Source organism: Syngnathus floridae, chromosome 7 (assembly GCF_059516105.1).
Source record: "Syngnathus floridae isolate MCC-2025c chromosome 7, RoL_Sflo_1.0, whole genome shotgun sequence".
In the NCBI taxonomy this organism is placed as follows: domain Eukaryota; kingdom Metazoa; phylum Chordata; class Actinopteri; order Syngnathiformes; family Syngnathidae; genus Syngnathus; species Syngnathus floridae.
Window position 1 is genome coordinate 10,537,309 of NC_142419.1, and position 17,758 is coordinate 10,555,066.

At 42.0% G+C, this 17,758-nt stretch overlaps 1 protein-coding gene and 1 long non-coding RNA gene across 5 annotated transcripts; one reads left to right on the forward strand and one right to left on the reverse strand.

The window, feature by feature from the left end:
- Positions 1 to 197: 197 nt before the first annotated feature.
- On the forward strand, positions 198 to 8,095 carry LOC148395184 (uncharacterized). Its single transcript, XR_015859567.1, has 7 exons — positions 198 to 390; positions 554 to 635; positions 2,092 to 2,198; positions 5,670 to 5,819; positions 5,891 to 5,987; positions 6,088 to 6,232; positions 7,025 to 8,095. It is a non-coding gene; the product is annotated as an uncharacterized LOC148395184 (long non-coding RNA).
- meis3 (myeloid ecotropic viral integration site 3) lies at positions 1,461 to 12,321 on the reverse strand. 4 transcript variants are annotated; one of them, XM_088381638.1, is made up of 13 exons: positions 11,554 to 12,321; positions 11,205 to 11,293; positions 7,388 to 7,527; positions 7,017 to 7,191; positions 6,901 to 6,951; positions 6,775 to 6,825; positions 5,879 to 6,028; positions 5,675 to 5,783; positions 5,432 to 5,577; positions 4,719 to 4,795; positions 3,760 to 3,818; positions 3,586 to 3,672; positions 1,461 to 2,539 (listed from the first exon to the last, which is right to left on the reverse strand). In XM_088381638.1, exons 2-13 carry the CDS (start codon positions 11,214 to 11,216, stop codon positions 2,340 to 2,342), a joined length of 1,257 nt encoding a protein of 418 aa, XP_088237764.1. In that variant the 5' UTR covers positions 11,217 to 11,293; positions 11,554 to 12,321; the 3' UTR covers positions 1,461 to 2,339. The 4 variants fall into 4 exon arrangements, with proteins under 4 accessions (XP_088237764.1, XP_088237763.1, XP_088237762.1 ...); XM_088381637.1 differs by having other exon boundaries at positions 1,461 to 2,542; XM_088381636.1 differs by lacking the exons at positions 11,205 to 11,293; positions 11,554 to 12,321 and having other exon boundaries at positions 7,388 to 7,593.
- Between the last annotated feature and the right edge of the window lie 5,437 nt (positions 12,322 to 17,758).

The following is a 17,758-nucleotide window of genomic DNA, read 5'->3' on the forward strand; positions in this document are numbered from 1 at the left end:
TGTAAGGCAGGGACAAGGAAAAATGAAAAGTATAGGGGCACTGAGGTCAGGACCTTGGAAGCAGGGAGAACAGTCATTTCCTGTTGACCTCAGTTTGAACTGTAACCCTTGAACCCCCCTGCTGCTTCAGGCCCTGCTGGGGGGCAGGGTGAGGTCCAAGGGGGGTATTCAGGTTTGAGGGGTGAATGCATGTTTCTTTATGAGAGGAATAAGTGAGGATGCATGATGCTAGTGGGGCTTGATCTTCATCTTTTGTTATTGATGGCTTTTGTCTGTCTTCTCTTCCACCTTGCTTGAGTCAACTAAAAACAATGACTTAGTGTTATTGTTTATTTTCACACTTGGTCGGTGGACAGGGGCTGCAGAGACCTAATTATATGAAAACAATCAGTAAAAGTCACTTTTCCTTTGGGTTGTGGTTCATACTACATCATTACATATCACAAAATAAGTGCGCCGTGGTGATCTAAATGGATGTACTATAAGAATGGAAGCAAGAGCAACCTTTTGGGGATTCATCCATTTTGTGTCATGGTTTGTTTATTTTGTTCAGGGTCTCGTTGGGGAGAAGCCGAACCCAGCTGAATCATGTGGCGACCATGATGAGCTAATCATCCACCTCACATACACAAAAGGTACATGTCAAGAATAAGTGGAGATCCAAATCTGTGTCCTTTTAGGATTTATAGTTTTAATAGTAACTCAGATTAAATAATACGACTTACATCGCAATCAATTGTGTGAGTGGTTGTTTTGGCAGGTCAGTGAGCTGTGTATATTTAGGGTGAATTGCTAAATTGATTTTGCAATTATAATAACAGTTTCTACAGGTACATGAATATTTGTTTAGCTATGAAAAGAATGATGGCTTCATTTTTAATAATATACAAAGCTCCAAAAGTGTTCATGCAGTGTTTACAATTTAGAGCAGTTGTGCATTTGGGAATTTTTTGCTTGCTTTTGGGGATATTAACAGTAAATTATTTTATCGTGAAGCTTAATAATATACTTTGCATGTATTGGTTTTATGATTTCATCTTTAGTTTTACTTCATTATAATTAAATTTCACTTTATTGAATGCAGCTTTTTTTAATTTACATTATTAGTTTTTTAAATTGCTAGGTTGTTTAAACACAGCAGTTCATTCATCCATCCATTGTGTACAGTTTATCCTTGATGGAGTGTATTGGAGCTAATCCCGGCTAACTTTGGGCAAGAGGCGGAGGAAACACCGTTGCCAGCCAATTGCAGGGCACACAGACAAACAATCATTTACACTCACACCTACAGGCAATCTCGTCTTCAATTAAAGTACCATGCATACATTGGGAATGTGGGAGGAAACTGAAGGAAGGAATTTTCCACTGTTAGGTACAACCAAATGAAAAAAAAGAGACAGTGGATTAAATTGTCTTTAGGTTGAATAACTCAGAACACACTGAAAGATGACCCATCCACGTGTGGTACAAAAAACATTTTAATTCTTTGACCATATCATTCATTCAGAAATATTTCAATACAGTCCGAGCAGAGCAGAGTTGATAGGGAGCAGAATGTTTAAAGTCCTTTGGCTGCAGCTCCCGTCTCACTGCTGCGACACACAGCATGTATGCAAATGCTTAAAGAGCTTGTTTCATCAGTGTGTGTGTGTGTGTGTGTGTGTGTGTGTGTGTGTGTGTGTGTGTGTGTGTGTGTGTGTGTGTCTGTGTGCGCGTGCAACGGACACCTGTTGGCATATTAAGGAGGTCAGTGGTATGAGAGCGAGGCAGACTGGAAATCATTCATCGTGTTTTAGCTTCATGCTGAGGAAGAGCACTAAGATTTCAAACAAGCTTGTGTCAAACTGCAACTGCCATGAGTGGCTCACATAAATACAAAAATAGAATAAGTAAAAACTCAAATCAGCCTTAAATAAAGTGTGGGAAGGGTGTTTGTATGTGTTTTTTTTTTTTTTTTTTTTAAATCTGGGCAGTCACTTGTGCAGGAAGACAGAGCTTGAAGGCATGGTCACACATAGGCTCTAGTCCCATCAGGTAATGTTGTCACATAAAATCATGTCTGGTGATAAATATTGGTCTTGTCTCTTCCAGTGGTCCAACAACACGTACAGTGGGATATGAAGGTTAAAGCATTGGTCTCATCCACGGGACACAGTGGAGATGATGGGAGCGGCGGAAGCACTTCTACTCGGAGAGAGGTATGGCTTAAACCAGTGTATGTGTTGTGTGTGCGAGAGCTACATTGAGGTCATTGTCTTTTGGTAGGGAATGTAAACTCAACTTGTTTTGTTTAAATAGTGTGTAGGAATCATCACACTCACAGAAACTCCCCCCCACAGCTAGTGTGCATGGATGTCCAGTCCTTGTGCAAGGAGGGGCTCTGTAGGATGCGCGTGTGGCGGCGGGTGAAGCAGCATGGCGGCGTGCGGGTGTGGGCCCGGGTAGGGGTGGAGGGAAGGTCCTGGGTGGGCTGGGTAGGCTGCTTGGGACAGCAGAGCACTGGAGTAGTCCCCCTGCAGTGATGGCATTCCTTGAAGACCTGCTTGAGGGGGTAGAGAGGGTATGTGGGTCACTATTGGAGGACGCCCACCACAAGGATGTTTCAAATCAAATACAGGATCCTGCACTGGTGTAAAATGTGTGGAAAATGATACTGCTGAACATATATTGTCAATAATTACATAGCTCTTATATTTGAAATTTTAGGCACAGTATTGCTTGTCTTTTCCACATTTTTATAATGTTTTCAGTTGTAATGGGGTGTTCAATGTTTTTAAATTATATTGCTAAGTTTGGCATTGAGAATAGCAACTCATGCAGGTAGTCTGTTGCAAAATTCAAAACACTGAATTTTTTTTTGCAATTCTGTTACTGTACCCAGAGTTACTACAACTACATTAGTATACAAAACAGAATTAATTTGAATTTTTCCACCATTAAGGATTCATTCAGTCATATTTTTAACAATAGGTTTTTCAGCTACTTGAAAATGGTTGACAGGGAATGCAGCAAAATATATTTGACAAATACCTTATTAAAAGTGTACAAATAAAAAACACATGACAAAAAAAAATAAATAAAAGTAATGGTAAATGGTGGTACTTAAATTCTGGAACAACCAGTTTGTGCAAGTCTTTCCATTGGTTGGACTGTGGGTTTGTGTGTGTGTGTGTGTGTGTGCGTGTGTGTGCGTGCACACATGTGAGCATGCATGTGCATGCTTCAAAGCCATTTACTATAAATCAGCCCCTTCCAAACTGTGACCAACTAAAAAGTTATTTAAATGTACACTTAACCTTTGAATCAAACATGCAGCATGTACTGTTTGACTGTGGGAACTCTGACACAATTAAATTCAATGAAAGGCATTTAAAGAACAAGTATGCAGGCATCCATTGAAAATGTTGGCTCTTAACTACAGCACACCAAGCTATGTACTAAATAATCCCTTGACCATAAATAATTTATTACAAAGTGGTGAGGAAAAGAGTTTTCAGCAGCAGACCACAAAAGTGGCTGCGGAGAATATTAAGACCGCATTTTCAATTTGTCATCAACCCGTCTGTGTTGGCGTAGTTAGTATACCTGCTGCTCGGAGGCTGAGGTGGGCTTGTCCATCAAGTCCGTAACCCCCAAGCGCTGCTCCCTCTGGGCTGTAGGGACCACCCTGACCTGCCAGACGATATAATATAAGCAACCTCAGTACACTGCCAAAAGGTTTTGTGGCCGGCCAACATTGGCTGACTTTAAAACACCAACCTGAGCGATTTGACTGGTCAATCATGGGCTGAACGATTCTCCTCCTGGCATTGATGAACCTGAAAGTAGAGAGTGCCGAGAGCATATAGGGGGTCCCGTTAATGAAGAAAAAGTCTGACCGAGGGACTGTTAACCTTTTCCCTTTTACAACCACTTAACCCTTTCAGAGGCTGGAGTAAATCAACGTTAGGCCTTAGCCTGTATTGATCGCCCTATGATAATTGATTGATCTGCATAGATGGACAACCGCCGTGTGCTTGTGTGCACGCGCGTGTGTCTACCTGTACGTACGTCGTACGTGGTTCCACAAATAAATGAATGTTTGGAATGTGAATGTGGTTTGCCTGTTAAACACAAACATAGCCTTTGAAAGAAGCTCTTTATTGGATAACAGACCATATTTAGTGAGTAAAAATTCAAAATGAATACCACTTTCAGAATTACGTGTTGTTCCTTAGCCAAGCAGTGAAGAAAAGACACATTTATAATAAAAGCAAAGTTTTAATTGATTGGACAAAAATTATATAGTAAAATTTTGAGTGCCTTGTAAAGGGTTAATAGAAAATGGGGATGCTGTGAATAATTTGCATATTGTGTATTGATTTGCTATTCAGTTTTATGAGGTTGGAGTGAGTCGATTTTACTGCAGCGTTGCTCCTGTAACAAAATGCTTAGTAGGATGTTTCATCTCCCTTTTAAATCGGCTTTATTTTTAGAATTCATTGCAGTCTCATAAAACGGCTGACTTTTATTTAATTGACCTTTACCAACAAAATCCCCTCAGTTGAGCTTTAAAAATGTAAAAAAAACAAAAAGCGGACCAAACTGGTTTTATAGTTTATGGCATTGATGTGGCACCCTGCGTTTGAGTAATGCCACTTAATATATCTAAACTTGGCCAAGTGATTATTGATAAACGGCAGCGCTCAAATGGTGGTATCGATTGGCAGTACACTGACCAGTTGTTGACCTGTAAGATGGTCAGCCCCGTGTCCTGTGACAGCTGCTTCTTCTGCTCCTCTGATGGGTACGGGTGCTGAAAGAGGACACAAGCAAGTTCAAGCAAAAAAAAATACCACAAGGCAATTTTTATTATAACCATTATTTAAAAATGTGAGTCAATTTCATTGTCTCTACAACAGGAGGCTCTGTGGGCTAGTTACTGGAGGTTTTAGATTATTTGCAGAAAAAACAGCAGTATGGGAAATCTCAGGCTAATTACCAATGACTTGGAATCAAAATTAACATCTGCGCTCCTATTTTCAGCCTTTCAAGTCCCTGTGTGTGTGTGTGCGTGTGTGTGTGTCACGCGCACCCCCCCTTCCACACACACACACACACACACACACACACACACACACAATCGGAGGGAAGCAATATTTGACCTGCCTCATTTAGTCACTAATTACCAGCCTAACAACCTCGCTGACAATTACTCACCCCATTTATTTCACTTCCGCAATCATTCAATTGCCAGCATATTCACATAATCACTTCATCCCCAGTTCTCCGTTTAATTTAACTGGCCTCCCTGATACACTCTCTAATATTTCTCGCCATGTCAGTAAAGCTGCACCTTTCGCCAATCGTCTTCTTATTTGCTCAAGCTCTACTCTCGGTGTTCACCATAGATGAGCGATGATTAGCAGAAAAGGTCAAACTAATGTCTCACTGTTAGATGCTGGAAGAGCCACGCTCTCATTATGTTTGTGGCCACTTTGGGGAAAATGCCTCTCTTCTTGTTGTTTCTTCTCTCTCTGTCAGACTCGTCCTCTTCTCCCGTGCTGGGGGAGGCCACTCCGGTGTCCAGACCATCGCCTGGAAGGGGACAAATTATTGTGTTAGCTGTTGCTGTGTAAAAACTAACTCTAATGCCAACAACCCTCGAACATTAAGAATTTGTGTTGCAGGGCACCTGTATCGCTACAATTGTCCCCTGTGCTGTGTGAGGGCAGACCACAGGTGCCCGGGGTTCCCAACGGAGTGGCGGCACATTCATCTGGCTCTCGTAACCATGATGCATTCTGTGGAGACAGAGGGAGACAACAAGGGTGAAAAGAGTGAGTCATAAAACCTTCAGCCATTAGGCAGACATATCTGGTTTTGCGCCATAGCTCACCTGTTCCGACAGACTGGTGCAGGATCCGTTAAAGTCCTCCATGTCGGACTTGGAGCCTCCCTCCCGTTCATCCAGGACCAAGTCCGTGGGCATTTTGCCCTTCAGACAGGTGATGTAACGGTGGCAGAAATTATCACATAGGTCATGCACCTAGGAGAAAGAAGACATGATCATTTTCAGGTGAACATTTCACTTCATTTATGTTCTAGAGTGCCAGCCTTTGTTCGACTTCCTGGAGAAAACGCGGCTAAACACACACAAACAAGCTCGCCTATGCAGGCAATTATTTGGCGAGCCAAGCTACAGAGACTCGTGCCGCTCCGTTCGTCATCAAAATGTAACGACTAATAGCAGGTGCCCGTGGTGATTATCTCACTTGGGAAATCTGTGTTGTTCGGCGACATATAGAAAGATAGGTTACTGCTTGTTAGTCCCTTCTCTAGGCATTAGAGCCTTTTCCCTTTGGAATTTCTCAAGACGGTTGGGGCGGGGGGGGGATTAGTCGCAGCGAGTCACAGGTAGGTCATCATTTTTCGGTTACCAGTTTTAGTCCTCCGTTTAAAAAAGTAGCGTTCAAGCAGTTGCTGCTGTCTACTAGTGTGGACTTAATGGGCGGCAATGACAGGGAGATGCCGCTATTTGGAGGGTAATGGCTTGCAACAACAGTGGAGAAAAAAATTATTTGGTTAATTTGTGGAATGGTGAACTTATTTCAAGATTTTGAATGATTGAATATGAACTGAACAAATGAGTGAATCAAAAAACCTTTTTGTCATGATTGATCTCATTCATTGATTGGGCTCAATAAAAACAGTACTGGAACTGTTTGCATTATTTATGTATTTTAAAACTAAAATGTTTGCTCTCCACTCATCTTAAATGAATCATCAACCAACCTTTTCTAACTCCAGTAAATGAAAGCGAAGAACTTGTATTGCTTGAATCATCTATGGAGAAAAGAAAGCTGATTATAGGTTCAACATATCATTACTACGTCTCCAAAAACATTTGACGTATCTTACCAAGTTGTCTAGTTCAGGATTGGAAGAAAATATTGGTTTCTCTGAACGAATCTGCAAAACAAAGTCTCAAAATGAATCACGCTTTTCTGTCATTGGCTCTCATAGCTGTCTCTCACCTGTTTAGCAAAAGCAGCAATGTCATCATTGAAGGATTCCGAGGAGCACACGTCGCTGTGACTTGTCATGCCAGGAAGGTGGGATGTGGCCGACAGGGAGGCGGAGTCTCGGGGTGAGCAGGTGGCAAGCTCACATTTTTCAAAAACTAAGGCCAGCAGTGGAAACAATGGGTGACTGCACACACACACACACACAGGGGAAAACAGTTAACATACTTCACATAAACACAGTGACAGTTGACACACGGTGTGAACGCCAAACATTCACAAGAGGTTTAAGATGTCATTTTATAGCACAGAATTTCTGAAAGTGACAGCTGTAAACGTCGCGCAGGCTGAATGTTAATGTGCTTCACTTGTTGGGAACGCACCCATAGATCTGGTCCTTGTGGTGTTTGAGGGAGTCAGGGATGGCGGCTCCGTACTGAGGGGTTGGAAGTGTTCTGACATCATCCCCGTACACCCCCATCGACATGCCCTCCGTCCCCGAGTAGTGCACCAGGTCTTCATACTGGCAGGCAAAAGAAGACAAATAGAGGACACGTGAGACACTCATGAACATTTAGTGTATTCTTATAGTAGTGGGAGAAAGGTTCCTTTTTTTAATTAAGGGCCTTATTTATTGAAAAAGTGCAAAAGTCTAAGGCCACCACTAACTTTTTAAACTATACTGTCACCATAATAAAAGAGTAGAAGAGTCGCGGGTTCCATTCAATTTTGCACATGAGGAAACTTGCTTTATGTTACATATAAAAAATGAATGCACATTTTTCAGGGGAGGTCACGCTAATTGTCAATTTAACTTGAGAATGTTATTCTATTTTTGTGTGTTTTGCAAACAAGAAAATTGCATGTGGTTATTTAAACATTTCAACAATACACATCAATAATATCTTGGAATGACAAATGTAGCCTATTCCTCTACTACATAAATTATTCTTTTAATGCTGTTTGTATTTGCTTGTACAAGACCAAAAGTGATTAGTCAATATTCAGGCATAGATATGTAAGTGTGGTATACATTAAATCTGCCCTGTTTTCGTCTCAAACGTCATGTTGTCTATAAGAAAAATGTCTATCACAACCACAAACTACCATTCCAGGCAATGAGCAAAATAAAGCTTCATACTTTTTTTTAACAAAGCAATAATGTTTTTTTATATCCACTTAACAGTAAGGCAAACGCTGCACTAATAAAAATCCAAGTTTACCAAAGAACTCATGCAATGAAATACCTGCTACTTTGTGCGCTGTGTAACCCTCAGGAAGCACCCACGAGACTTTTGAGAATGCGACGAGACAACAGAGAGGTTCAGGATCTAAAAAGTGAGGCTTTATTGCAGACTTGATTGGCCATGCAAAAACAGCCCTCATAACCCGCTGTGACTGCCTCACCGGGGTTTGCAATCATGCCCTGAAAATTTGTGGAATTGTGTGTACCCATCATAGACACACACACATTCTCACACAAATAGAGCTGAAGCATCCCCTTAGCAGCACTTGCACACAAAGCATCATCAATATACCGTACATGTGCTCGGCTCCCTTGCTCCAGCCTCTCATCCTCCTTCTCTGCGTTAGTGAGCTCATTTGTGCTCCACTGCAGCTTCCCTCTCTAAGGCTGCACAGGTCAGCACATCTACTTTCCTTCCTGCTGGATTAAAGGGACTCCTGTCGTGGTCCCGTAGGGCACAACACCGACAGACAGCATCTGCTCCGTTGGCCCCAACACCTTCTTCTATACTTCAGTGTTATTTTAAACGCGCCGTAAAAGTTATGATCTGCTTCGTGTAGTTTATGTCTATGATGGATTATTCCCTGTGGCCGGCCACAAAGGTTATGATTTACCACAGAAGTGTGTGACTTTGCACACTGTGGTTGTAGCGGGTACAGCGAGGGCAGTGATCCCCTTACCTATATTAAAAAATATATAATATTGCCTGTCCATCCATTATCTGTGCCACTAACCCTGCCAGTCGCAGGGCATTGACTACAGACGTTTTAAATAAATAAATAAATAAATAAATAGATAGATAAATAAATAGACAAAAAAATAAATTGATAAATAGACAAATAAATAAATAGATAAATAAATGGATAAATACACAAATAAATAAATATGCTAAGAGTCTTTTTGTCGTCATCTGTAGCTGGCTCAAACAATAAAACAGACTATAAACACCCACCAGCGACAACATACGTACGTGTGTGGTAAAAAAAAAAAAAAAATACTGACGCTGTCAGAAACCGACTGATGACAATGGTGTTTATAAATGTTTGAAGGCATTTAGGACTAGGTCTTTACAATATGTTGGTAATATGTTGGTAATCTTAATCAGACCGCCAATATATTGGGAGTGGCTCTTGGTAGAATGCAAGAATTTTCAGTGTCACTTCAAACTACAAGCGCTGCAAGAAATGCATGTAAATTAATATATCTCTTGCAGTGTCAATCAAAACTGAGCTGGGTTGTTTTCAAGGGTAGACTTTTTGATAGCCCTTGAATCGGATCCTAGCAGATTATGGAACTGGCCATAATGGTAAATATGGCCTTAAATTCATTTCGTGACCATTTCTGCAGGTTCCACATTTGCCATATTGCATGACTTCACTGGTCCATCTGGACGTCACCCAAAATAAAGTCCACTTTGGGAACCGGTGCACTGTCCTAAACGGCTGATCAAATTGGTGTGTTTCATAGTCCCATATGGCCATCGGGATCACAGAAAGCACCTGCTCTGAGGCCCTGGTCCGAGACACCTTCTAGTTTTATGGAGGTTGGCTATTAACACAATCACCGCTATCGGATTGCGCCTCTCTTTTACGCATGACCCCGATCGGGTTTCGGTGCGTCAAGCGGATCAAAGCGCAAAGCTCGAGATGACAAATTCCGTGAATTTCCCCCTTTTTAAGTCGCAGAGCTGACAAATGGGCTACAAAAGGCAAGACAGCATTTTCATTGCGAGATGTAATTGTGTTATTTTAACAGATAATGGGGCTCTATAAGATTCAGCCGGCGGCGGATGGAATCCGCTGTAATTCCATCTCAGAGAACTTTGTTTTTATTCAACATGAACACTTTGTTTAGCTCAAACGCTTAAATAAAAGCAACTTCTTTTGTTTGCGGCAAATAAAGAAGAAATTATGTGTCTATAAATTCTAAGCTGTGGACTGGCTTCTGTAATTGAAATGTTTTTACAATGTGCTTTTTTAGAAAAACAGCAATGCTTTGATGTATTTGCAATTACGTGTAATTTTGGGTGAACATTTATGTCAACTTTTCAGGCGTTTTCATTTGGCTACTTCTCATTTTAAAAGTTGTTGAATAGTAATGCCTCGGAGTTAAACGAATGAACAATTATTGAAATTTATGCATGTCAAGAATTCTAAAAGCTGCTTATGTTCCAGAAAATTAGGATGGGTTGTTCCAAAAGACAACAACAGAACTTTTCAAAAATTATACAATTCTTTAAAAAAAAAAACACAGACTACCAATTTCAAAATTTTTACATAATAAAATGATTTTCTGAAGAAGTGGGCGGCAAAGGGACTAAAAATAAAGGTTGCTATTGGACTCTGGTGGTCATCTTGACCTTAACTAATGATGTTCAATGACAGCAAAACCAACAGCAGTTTACAAACTAGCTCACACTTGCTTATAAATTTTTTTTTGAATGTCCAGTGTGTGTGCGTGCGTGCATGCGTGTGTCCATCTCTAATTGCTCCCCTCCTCAGTGAGGTCTCAGCCTGCAGCCTCACTTCTCCTGCTCCATGCCTCTGAATCAGTGTAGCAAAAAAAGTGACCTACTTACCGAGTTGAACAGCCGCCCCGCTCTCCTCCTTTAATGACCCACACTATCTAACCCCTGTGTGCATTTCCCATAGTCGCTCAACCAACATTGTATTTTCACAAAGGGAAAAACCTCCAACATAACCAACTGCATCCTCACAACCTTAAAAGTTCAACTATGGTTTGCTATCATCATGTTTTATCATAACACCCGAAAGCCAAATTTGCAGTTGCTTCGGTCAGCACACCTCAGGTTCACTGGGCCTTTAAATACTGTAGTAGGAATTACATTCTAATTAAGTTTTCACATGCAACCGTTTCCAGTGTTGGTGCAGCTCACTGAACATGAGTAAATGAAATAAAAACACACACAGTAGTGAGTGAGAGCATGGACATACCCTCTTCTCCATGCGACTCGCCAGTCAGTCCTTCCCCAAGATGATGATGCGCTGCCCGGCTACAGTCCAGCAGTCTCAGCCTCCGTGCCCTGGTAGAAATTGAACACACTTTTCAGTGTTTGCAATGAGACATTCAGTAGCAGCTCGTGTGCTTTGCAGTCACTTCATTTGCATTTTATAGCAGTTACGGAGAAAGATGGCATTTTGAGCTCGTAAATAAAGACATATAGCATCCAGAGGGGGTTCTCAATGTGCACAGTGGCAATAAACGCTTCTATAGCCTAAATGCTATAAAAGGCTACTACAGGAGAATGCACTAAAAATTATAGCAATATATTAAATATCCCACCTAAACGAAAATATCTCCTAGTAGTGTTCGAGTCGTGTTTTAAGTCCAGAGAGCAGCGGCTGCTTGTAGATCCTCGCCTCCGCCTGGTGCGCCTCTCGCTCCGGCTACAAGCGGATCGGGATGCTCGCTGCTGTCGGGAAGAAGGGAAGGGTCCAAAAGAGACGGGGAGCTTCCAAAGACAGTGTCCGCGCAGCGTGCGGCGACAGGCTGCAAAATGTCACGGGTGGCAATGAGCGATTGTGTTTTCAGTCTCAAGAAGAGAGGAAGGAGGAGGAGGAGGAGGCGTGATGATGGTGGCGGTGTGCGGGAAGGTTTTGGAGGGTCAATACGCGACGGGGTCTCTTGCTCCCCCTCTCCTCCAATCCCTCCGCCTCTTCCTCTCCCTGGTTTACTCCTCCTGCTTATCACGCCAGAGAAGACCCCACACTCGTTTTCTTTTCTTTTTTTTAATGGCGTCCTCTACAAAATAACTCCTTTCTTGTAAACCTTGCGCCATGACGCATGCTCACTTTAACATGAGATGCAGTTAAAATACTTTAATTATTTTTCTTAATAAATGATGCATGCATCACATTAAAAAATTATGCAATCTGACATGTTTTTTGTGCTCGAGGGTCTTTAGTTTACAGGCTAATTAAGGAGCTAATTGCGATAAAGGTTGGCGTGCATCGTATGTCATAAATAAAGTTAGAGTGTGCTCCGTGACGTGGAATTTAACGGCCGATAATAGCTTTCAAAGTGTTTTATTGTCCGCATATATTCTGAAGTGAACAGCCTTGTGACTCAGCCCAAAGTCGCCGGCTACTCCCCCCTTAATGGTGTGAATGTTTTATGTTCATTTAAAACAGGGGGGAAGATCTCACCCACGTGGTTAAAAAATGGTCTTGTGTTGTTAATGACACGTCAGTAACATAATAATTATTCAAAACGTCCCTCTTTGCTGGGTCCTGCTGCGAGGGGCCAACAGGCTGCTGCACTTCAATCGGCGGCCCGTCCAGAAGCTCCATGGGCGGCACGGAGCTCGAGCGTGCATGTGGCCGCTTTTTGAGAACCCGAAAGGTTCTTAGCGCTGCATGGTGCTGGTTTTCCTGGGGGGGTTGATCACAGCCCCCCGACCCCTCCTACACGGAGGGGATGATACTGACACTAAAGGCTTGAAAAGTTAACATTGAAGCAAAAGGATTAACCCCATCGCAATCTGCTCGAGGTTCTAGTGCGATGCGTTTGAAATTTCAAGGCACCTTCATGTTTTTCGTCCTGTGTTTCTGTTTCTAGAAAATTGTTATTTCTAGTTTGAGTAACAATGTAGATCACTTTAATTAACATCCCAAGCACTCAAAAGTAAAGAGTTTTTTTTTCATCACATCCGTGCGTGTGGGACAACACTTCCTTTTACATGTTAATGAGACATTTGTTGATAAGTTTGTGCTGAGAGTTAAAACGCGACCCCAACGTCAATTTAAGATTTTTTTTCATGCAAAAATCGGAATTCTAAAAAATCTGGTGTTTCATCAGTCAAATTGATGGTGTGAGAAACAAATAACAGGTATTAGTTTGTTCTGGACACTACGCCTATTTTTTTGAGATTATTACTTCACATATAATAATGTTGCGGGGCACCCATGGTTCCCCTCAAATTGTCATTATGACTAAAAACATGCAAATGTATGAATAAAACGACCAGTTGATGGATAGTTTATAAATCATAAATCAATTCAAAGTTTGTTCAACCTTTGTCTATCTTTTTAAAAAATGAGGTTGGTTTAAAAAAATGCTTGCAATATCCTCCAACCAGTCAAAGAGAAAAGACCTTGCAAAAGACAGCAACTTGATTTGCTTTAGTGGGCCACATAAAATCATATAGCTGGCCAGATGTGGCACCCAGGCCTTGAGTTTGACACCTGCTCTTTAGATTACATGTCACATAAGTGTTTATTCAACAATGTTGAATATTGTGGTTGCAGTTCGCAATGGTTGTAGTTTGCACTACATCAGATATGTTGATAATAATTTGGTTCTATAGCTTGTTCAGTTGAGAAGGTGAAACGGTTACACCGTTTCAAAGTAGAAGTACAAAAAAAATCCTTGGCATTGAATTGAGAAATGTTGATTTTGTAAAGGCGATAATATAGCTCAATATTTAATCTGTAGTTTGTGCAAGTGTATGTAACAATTTTGTGATCCATGAGTTATATAAACATGCAATAAACTTGTACACTTACTGTATATACTGAGGAAATGTGGTGATATGATGTTCTATAGTACTGAAAAAAAAGATCTAAATTGCTTGCACAATTAACATTTTTAATGAAGCTCTAAATGGAATGCAACTTATTGAAGTTAACCAAAATAATTTGTGTTTGTCAGTGCTGTCAAGTTTCTTGACATTAATTCGTGCTTGCGTTTTGATGTCAGTTCATTGCAATTGAAATGTCGGACTGTTAGGCTAGTGTTGCTAAATATCATAACAATTTCAAACTCCTTTTTGAGCATGAGTCATAGTAGACAGTTACTAAATACAGCCCATGAAGCTCCACAGTAAAAGTGTTGAAGTCACACTGAAAGTGTGAAAATAAGAGAAAATAGTTTGTTTGTGTGCGTGTGTGTGTTGTGTGCGCGCGTGTGTGCGTGCATGTGTGCACATGTGATAAATGCTAATACAAGAATTAATGTATTTCATTTGATCCTGGATGCAATGATAAGATTTCAACCTGTGTTGACATCGTTACTGAAAGGATATTACTGTGCTGTCTGACTCAGTTGACAGAAATCAAGAGATGTGAAGGCAAAGCCAAGCAGCTCAAGAAATGTGTGTGTTTAGTCTTAGCAGACTGAGCAACAGAAGAGCTAGCCTGCAAGGCCACCCAGCCTACTTGACTTGGGTGACTCGGCCATTAAGAAAATATGGCTGCTGTGACCTTTGGAAAACCTTGCACGAGTACCTAAAACATCAGAGAACTGTGACCCTCCACCACGTGCATGAGTGGGAGGAGAGGTGAGTGCAGAAAGAGAAGATGAGGGGAAAAAGTTAAGGCGGGGGGCAGGGGGGGTTACACAGAGTGCATTTTTATGAGCCTGCGCCTCTCTAGTTTCTGGGTCATCTGGCTGCACGGGCATAAATTTGGAGGCCCTACTTTGCTTGGCCTTCCACGTTTTCCGCACTCTTATCCAGGGCGGCTTGTTTGCAAACTTTTCCTCCAGAGTTGGCTTTGCTCCTTACGATTTAAGCCATTTCTCTTTCTTTATTTCTCCACTTTTTGGAGTATTGACCTTCTCCTCCACCATCTTTCCTTGCAGTCCCCCTCTCCATCTCTTTTTGTTTATAGTAAGGCAACACTACTTCTCTCCCTTCTGTTATTTTCTTCATCTCCCAGCCCGCATCCCTGCCCGCCCGCTTATAGATGGAGATTAACTGGGGAGTGCAGCACCATCCGTCCTCATGACTGTTTGTTGTTAAGGAGATGGATGAAGGTTCCTTCTGCCAGCCCCACGCAGCCGCAATTACACCAGCCGCCATGATGGATGGCGGCGAGGGAAAGGGCGGAGGGAGAGGAGGAGATGGAGAGCGGCTGATAGAGAGAGGGGCATCTATCACGCCCCTTAATCTACCTGTCAGTGCACAGGCATGAGCGAACGGAGGGGGTCGGCTTTACCCCGACTGCTGCTCTGAGGTGTGTTTCTTCTTCGTTACTCGATTTGTTCCGACTCATTTTCGAAGACTCAAGGCTAAAAGGACTCAACTTATTAAATGTCTCTACGTGTAGAGGCAGTATTTATATACATTATGGAACGCAAATGAATAGTTACGTCTACAGTTTTGACTGGCTTTATATGCATGAATTGAACTGTATATGAGAGGTATTTCTAATATTTAAATGAAATTCACATTTACATTCAAAATCAATATGTGGCTTGCACAGACAGCAGGCAGATAAAGTACTATACCATCTGTGAGGTAATTTTAAACATACTGAAAGGAAGTTCCGGACCCTTGGAGACCCCACAAGATAGAAAATGGATGGATGTCTTATATTTACACACTGACAATTCCTTATTGCACAAGCTTAATGACAGCCAATAGGAGTGGAATATGCAGTGTTGGTCAACACCGCTGTAGAGTGCAACCGCCATAATAAACCTCTGTTAAATCAATATCTCACTGGCAGTATCAATCATAAATTACCATTTTTTAAACAGCTAAGTGTATTTTTTTTTTGTAAATTATCCACTCACACGTTTGCACCTGAGCAGTTTTAGTCTCATACCTGTTGATGCCATAAAAGAAACTGCCGGCGATGAACTACAGTGGAAAAAATCTACATACAAATTATTGCCACAATGCTACAGAAACATTATGAAAAGCAATCAGGGGTCGCCTGCCCTCTGCTCCTCCACCCCCTCTCATCCTCATCTTCCTCCCTCATACCGCCTCATCTGTCCAGAGGAGTGAGAGATGGGATGGAGGGATTAATACTCTTCCGCCCAGCCAGCCCTGGGAATGATAGATGGACAGATCCAGGAAGGGAACGGAGGAGGACAAGAAGATTAAAGGAGAGAAGTCTGAAGGTTCATAAATTCAAAGTCGGAGACCTGGCCCACATCACGCACTAATAAGATCTGCAAGGAATCCATGATGTTGGAAAAAGGAGACAAAGGAGAAGAGAGAGAGAGATGGGGAGCAGTATAATAGCATTAGATATAATCTAATCATGGCAATAAGATGTGAATGGATAGCGGTGATTATGTAGAAGAGAGACGGTGGCGCCTTGATGAAGCTTGGAGGTGTGAGGAGAGAACATCGAGCCTGGCCTTTTGCCTCCCAAAAAATATTGCACTGCACCTATGCTACACTTTTTGTTTATTTCAGGTTTCCTCATTCCAATCAAGAGTGGCTTTACACATAAGTGGCTGTGCTGCTGTGCACTTGTTGGTAGATGCTCATAGTACATATTTGTTTTATATTATGGCAAGGGGGGGGGGGGTCAATGCGATGTTAAGCATCCACTGTAAGTGAATAAAGTGCAGTTGTGCGGACGTGACCTGACTCAGATGACATAAAGTGCTCGGTCACCGCCCTCCTCTCATCTAGGACCCCGTATGCTTCCCCCACTTCTAACCCCCGAGTCCACCGGGGCACATTTTTCATGGCCCAGCTGTCGGTGGGCCGTGATTGGTTGGCTCGGCAGACAGATAGCCGATAGGCTCTGATTAATAGTTGAGGCCCAAGAACTTCCTCATTGATCAACGGGACAGGCTGGAGGAGGAGGAGAAGGAAGGCTATGGTGGAAAGAGAAAAAGCATGCCTGTCGCTCTGCAAGTGCTGGCTGATAACCCGGTCTGATAGCGTGCGTGTGCGTGCGTGTGCGTGCGTGTGCGTGTGTGTGTGTGCATGCGCGTGTGTGTGTGTGTGTGCATGTACTTATTTACAAGTATAGATTAAGCGAAGCAAGAAACAGAATAAAATGGAAAAGTTGCTGCTGTATTAAATTTTCGTCTGTCTTACATTGGGGTCAGGTGCCTGGGAGCAGCTGATCACACTCGTGAGACACGCGCATGAAAGGACGACTTGACTATTTAATTTTCTTTGACTTTCACTTGAAATACTGATTTTTGTTTTTGTCAGGCATGATTGACAGAGCATGTTTTACTGTATCTTGGATTGTGTGTGCGTGTGTGCGTGCATGCGTGTGTGTGTGTCTATCTGTCCCTCCTGCTGCTCTGTCCAGCCTCCAGTTGATTGATGATCTCCGCTCCCACAGGGTCAGAAGGGTCGTGACCTCCCACTTTTGACCCCCTGCTGAGAGGGTTTCTCTCTCTCTCTCGCTCTCTCTCTCTCTCTCGCTCTCTCTCTCTCTCTCTCTCTCTCTCTCTCTCACACGCACACACATACAGACACACACACACACCCAGAAATACACGCAAAAAACAGATGGCCTAATGACAACTGGCAGTCCTTCACCTTTCCCAGAGTTTAACTGCACATCCCAACATATAGATACAGTCATTTTAAAATCATTGTTAAATCATTACATCACTGACTTTGATACCTTATACACATACATATACATACTCAAATGCAGTTATCAAACGTTCATTGGAATTGGGCTTATGAAACCATATGATCAAACTGAGCTGCAATCGGATTACATTTTTTCAAGAGTTTCAACCACCCCATGGATATATATATATATATATATATCATCAT

Coding starts and splice junctions, on each gene's coding strand:
- meis3 (XM_088381635.1), bottom strand. CDS start 7,578: ATGTTCATGAGTGTCTCACGTGTCCTCTATTTGTCTTCTTTTGCCTGC. Junction 6,826..6,900: donor ATCCTGAACTAGACAACTTG/GTAAGATACGTC, acceptor TTTTCTCCATAG/ATGATTCAAGCAATACAAGT. Junction 3,819..4,718: donor ATCTTACAGGTCAACAACTG/GTCAGTGTACTG, acceptor CTCTACTTTCAG/GTTCATCAATGCCAGGAGGA.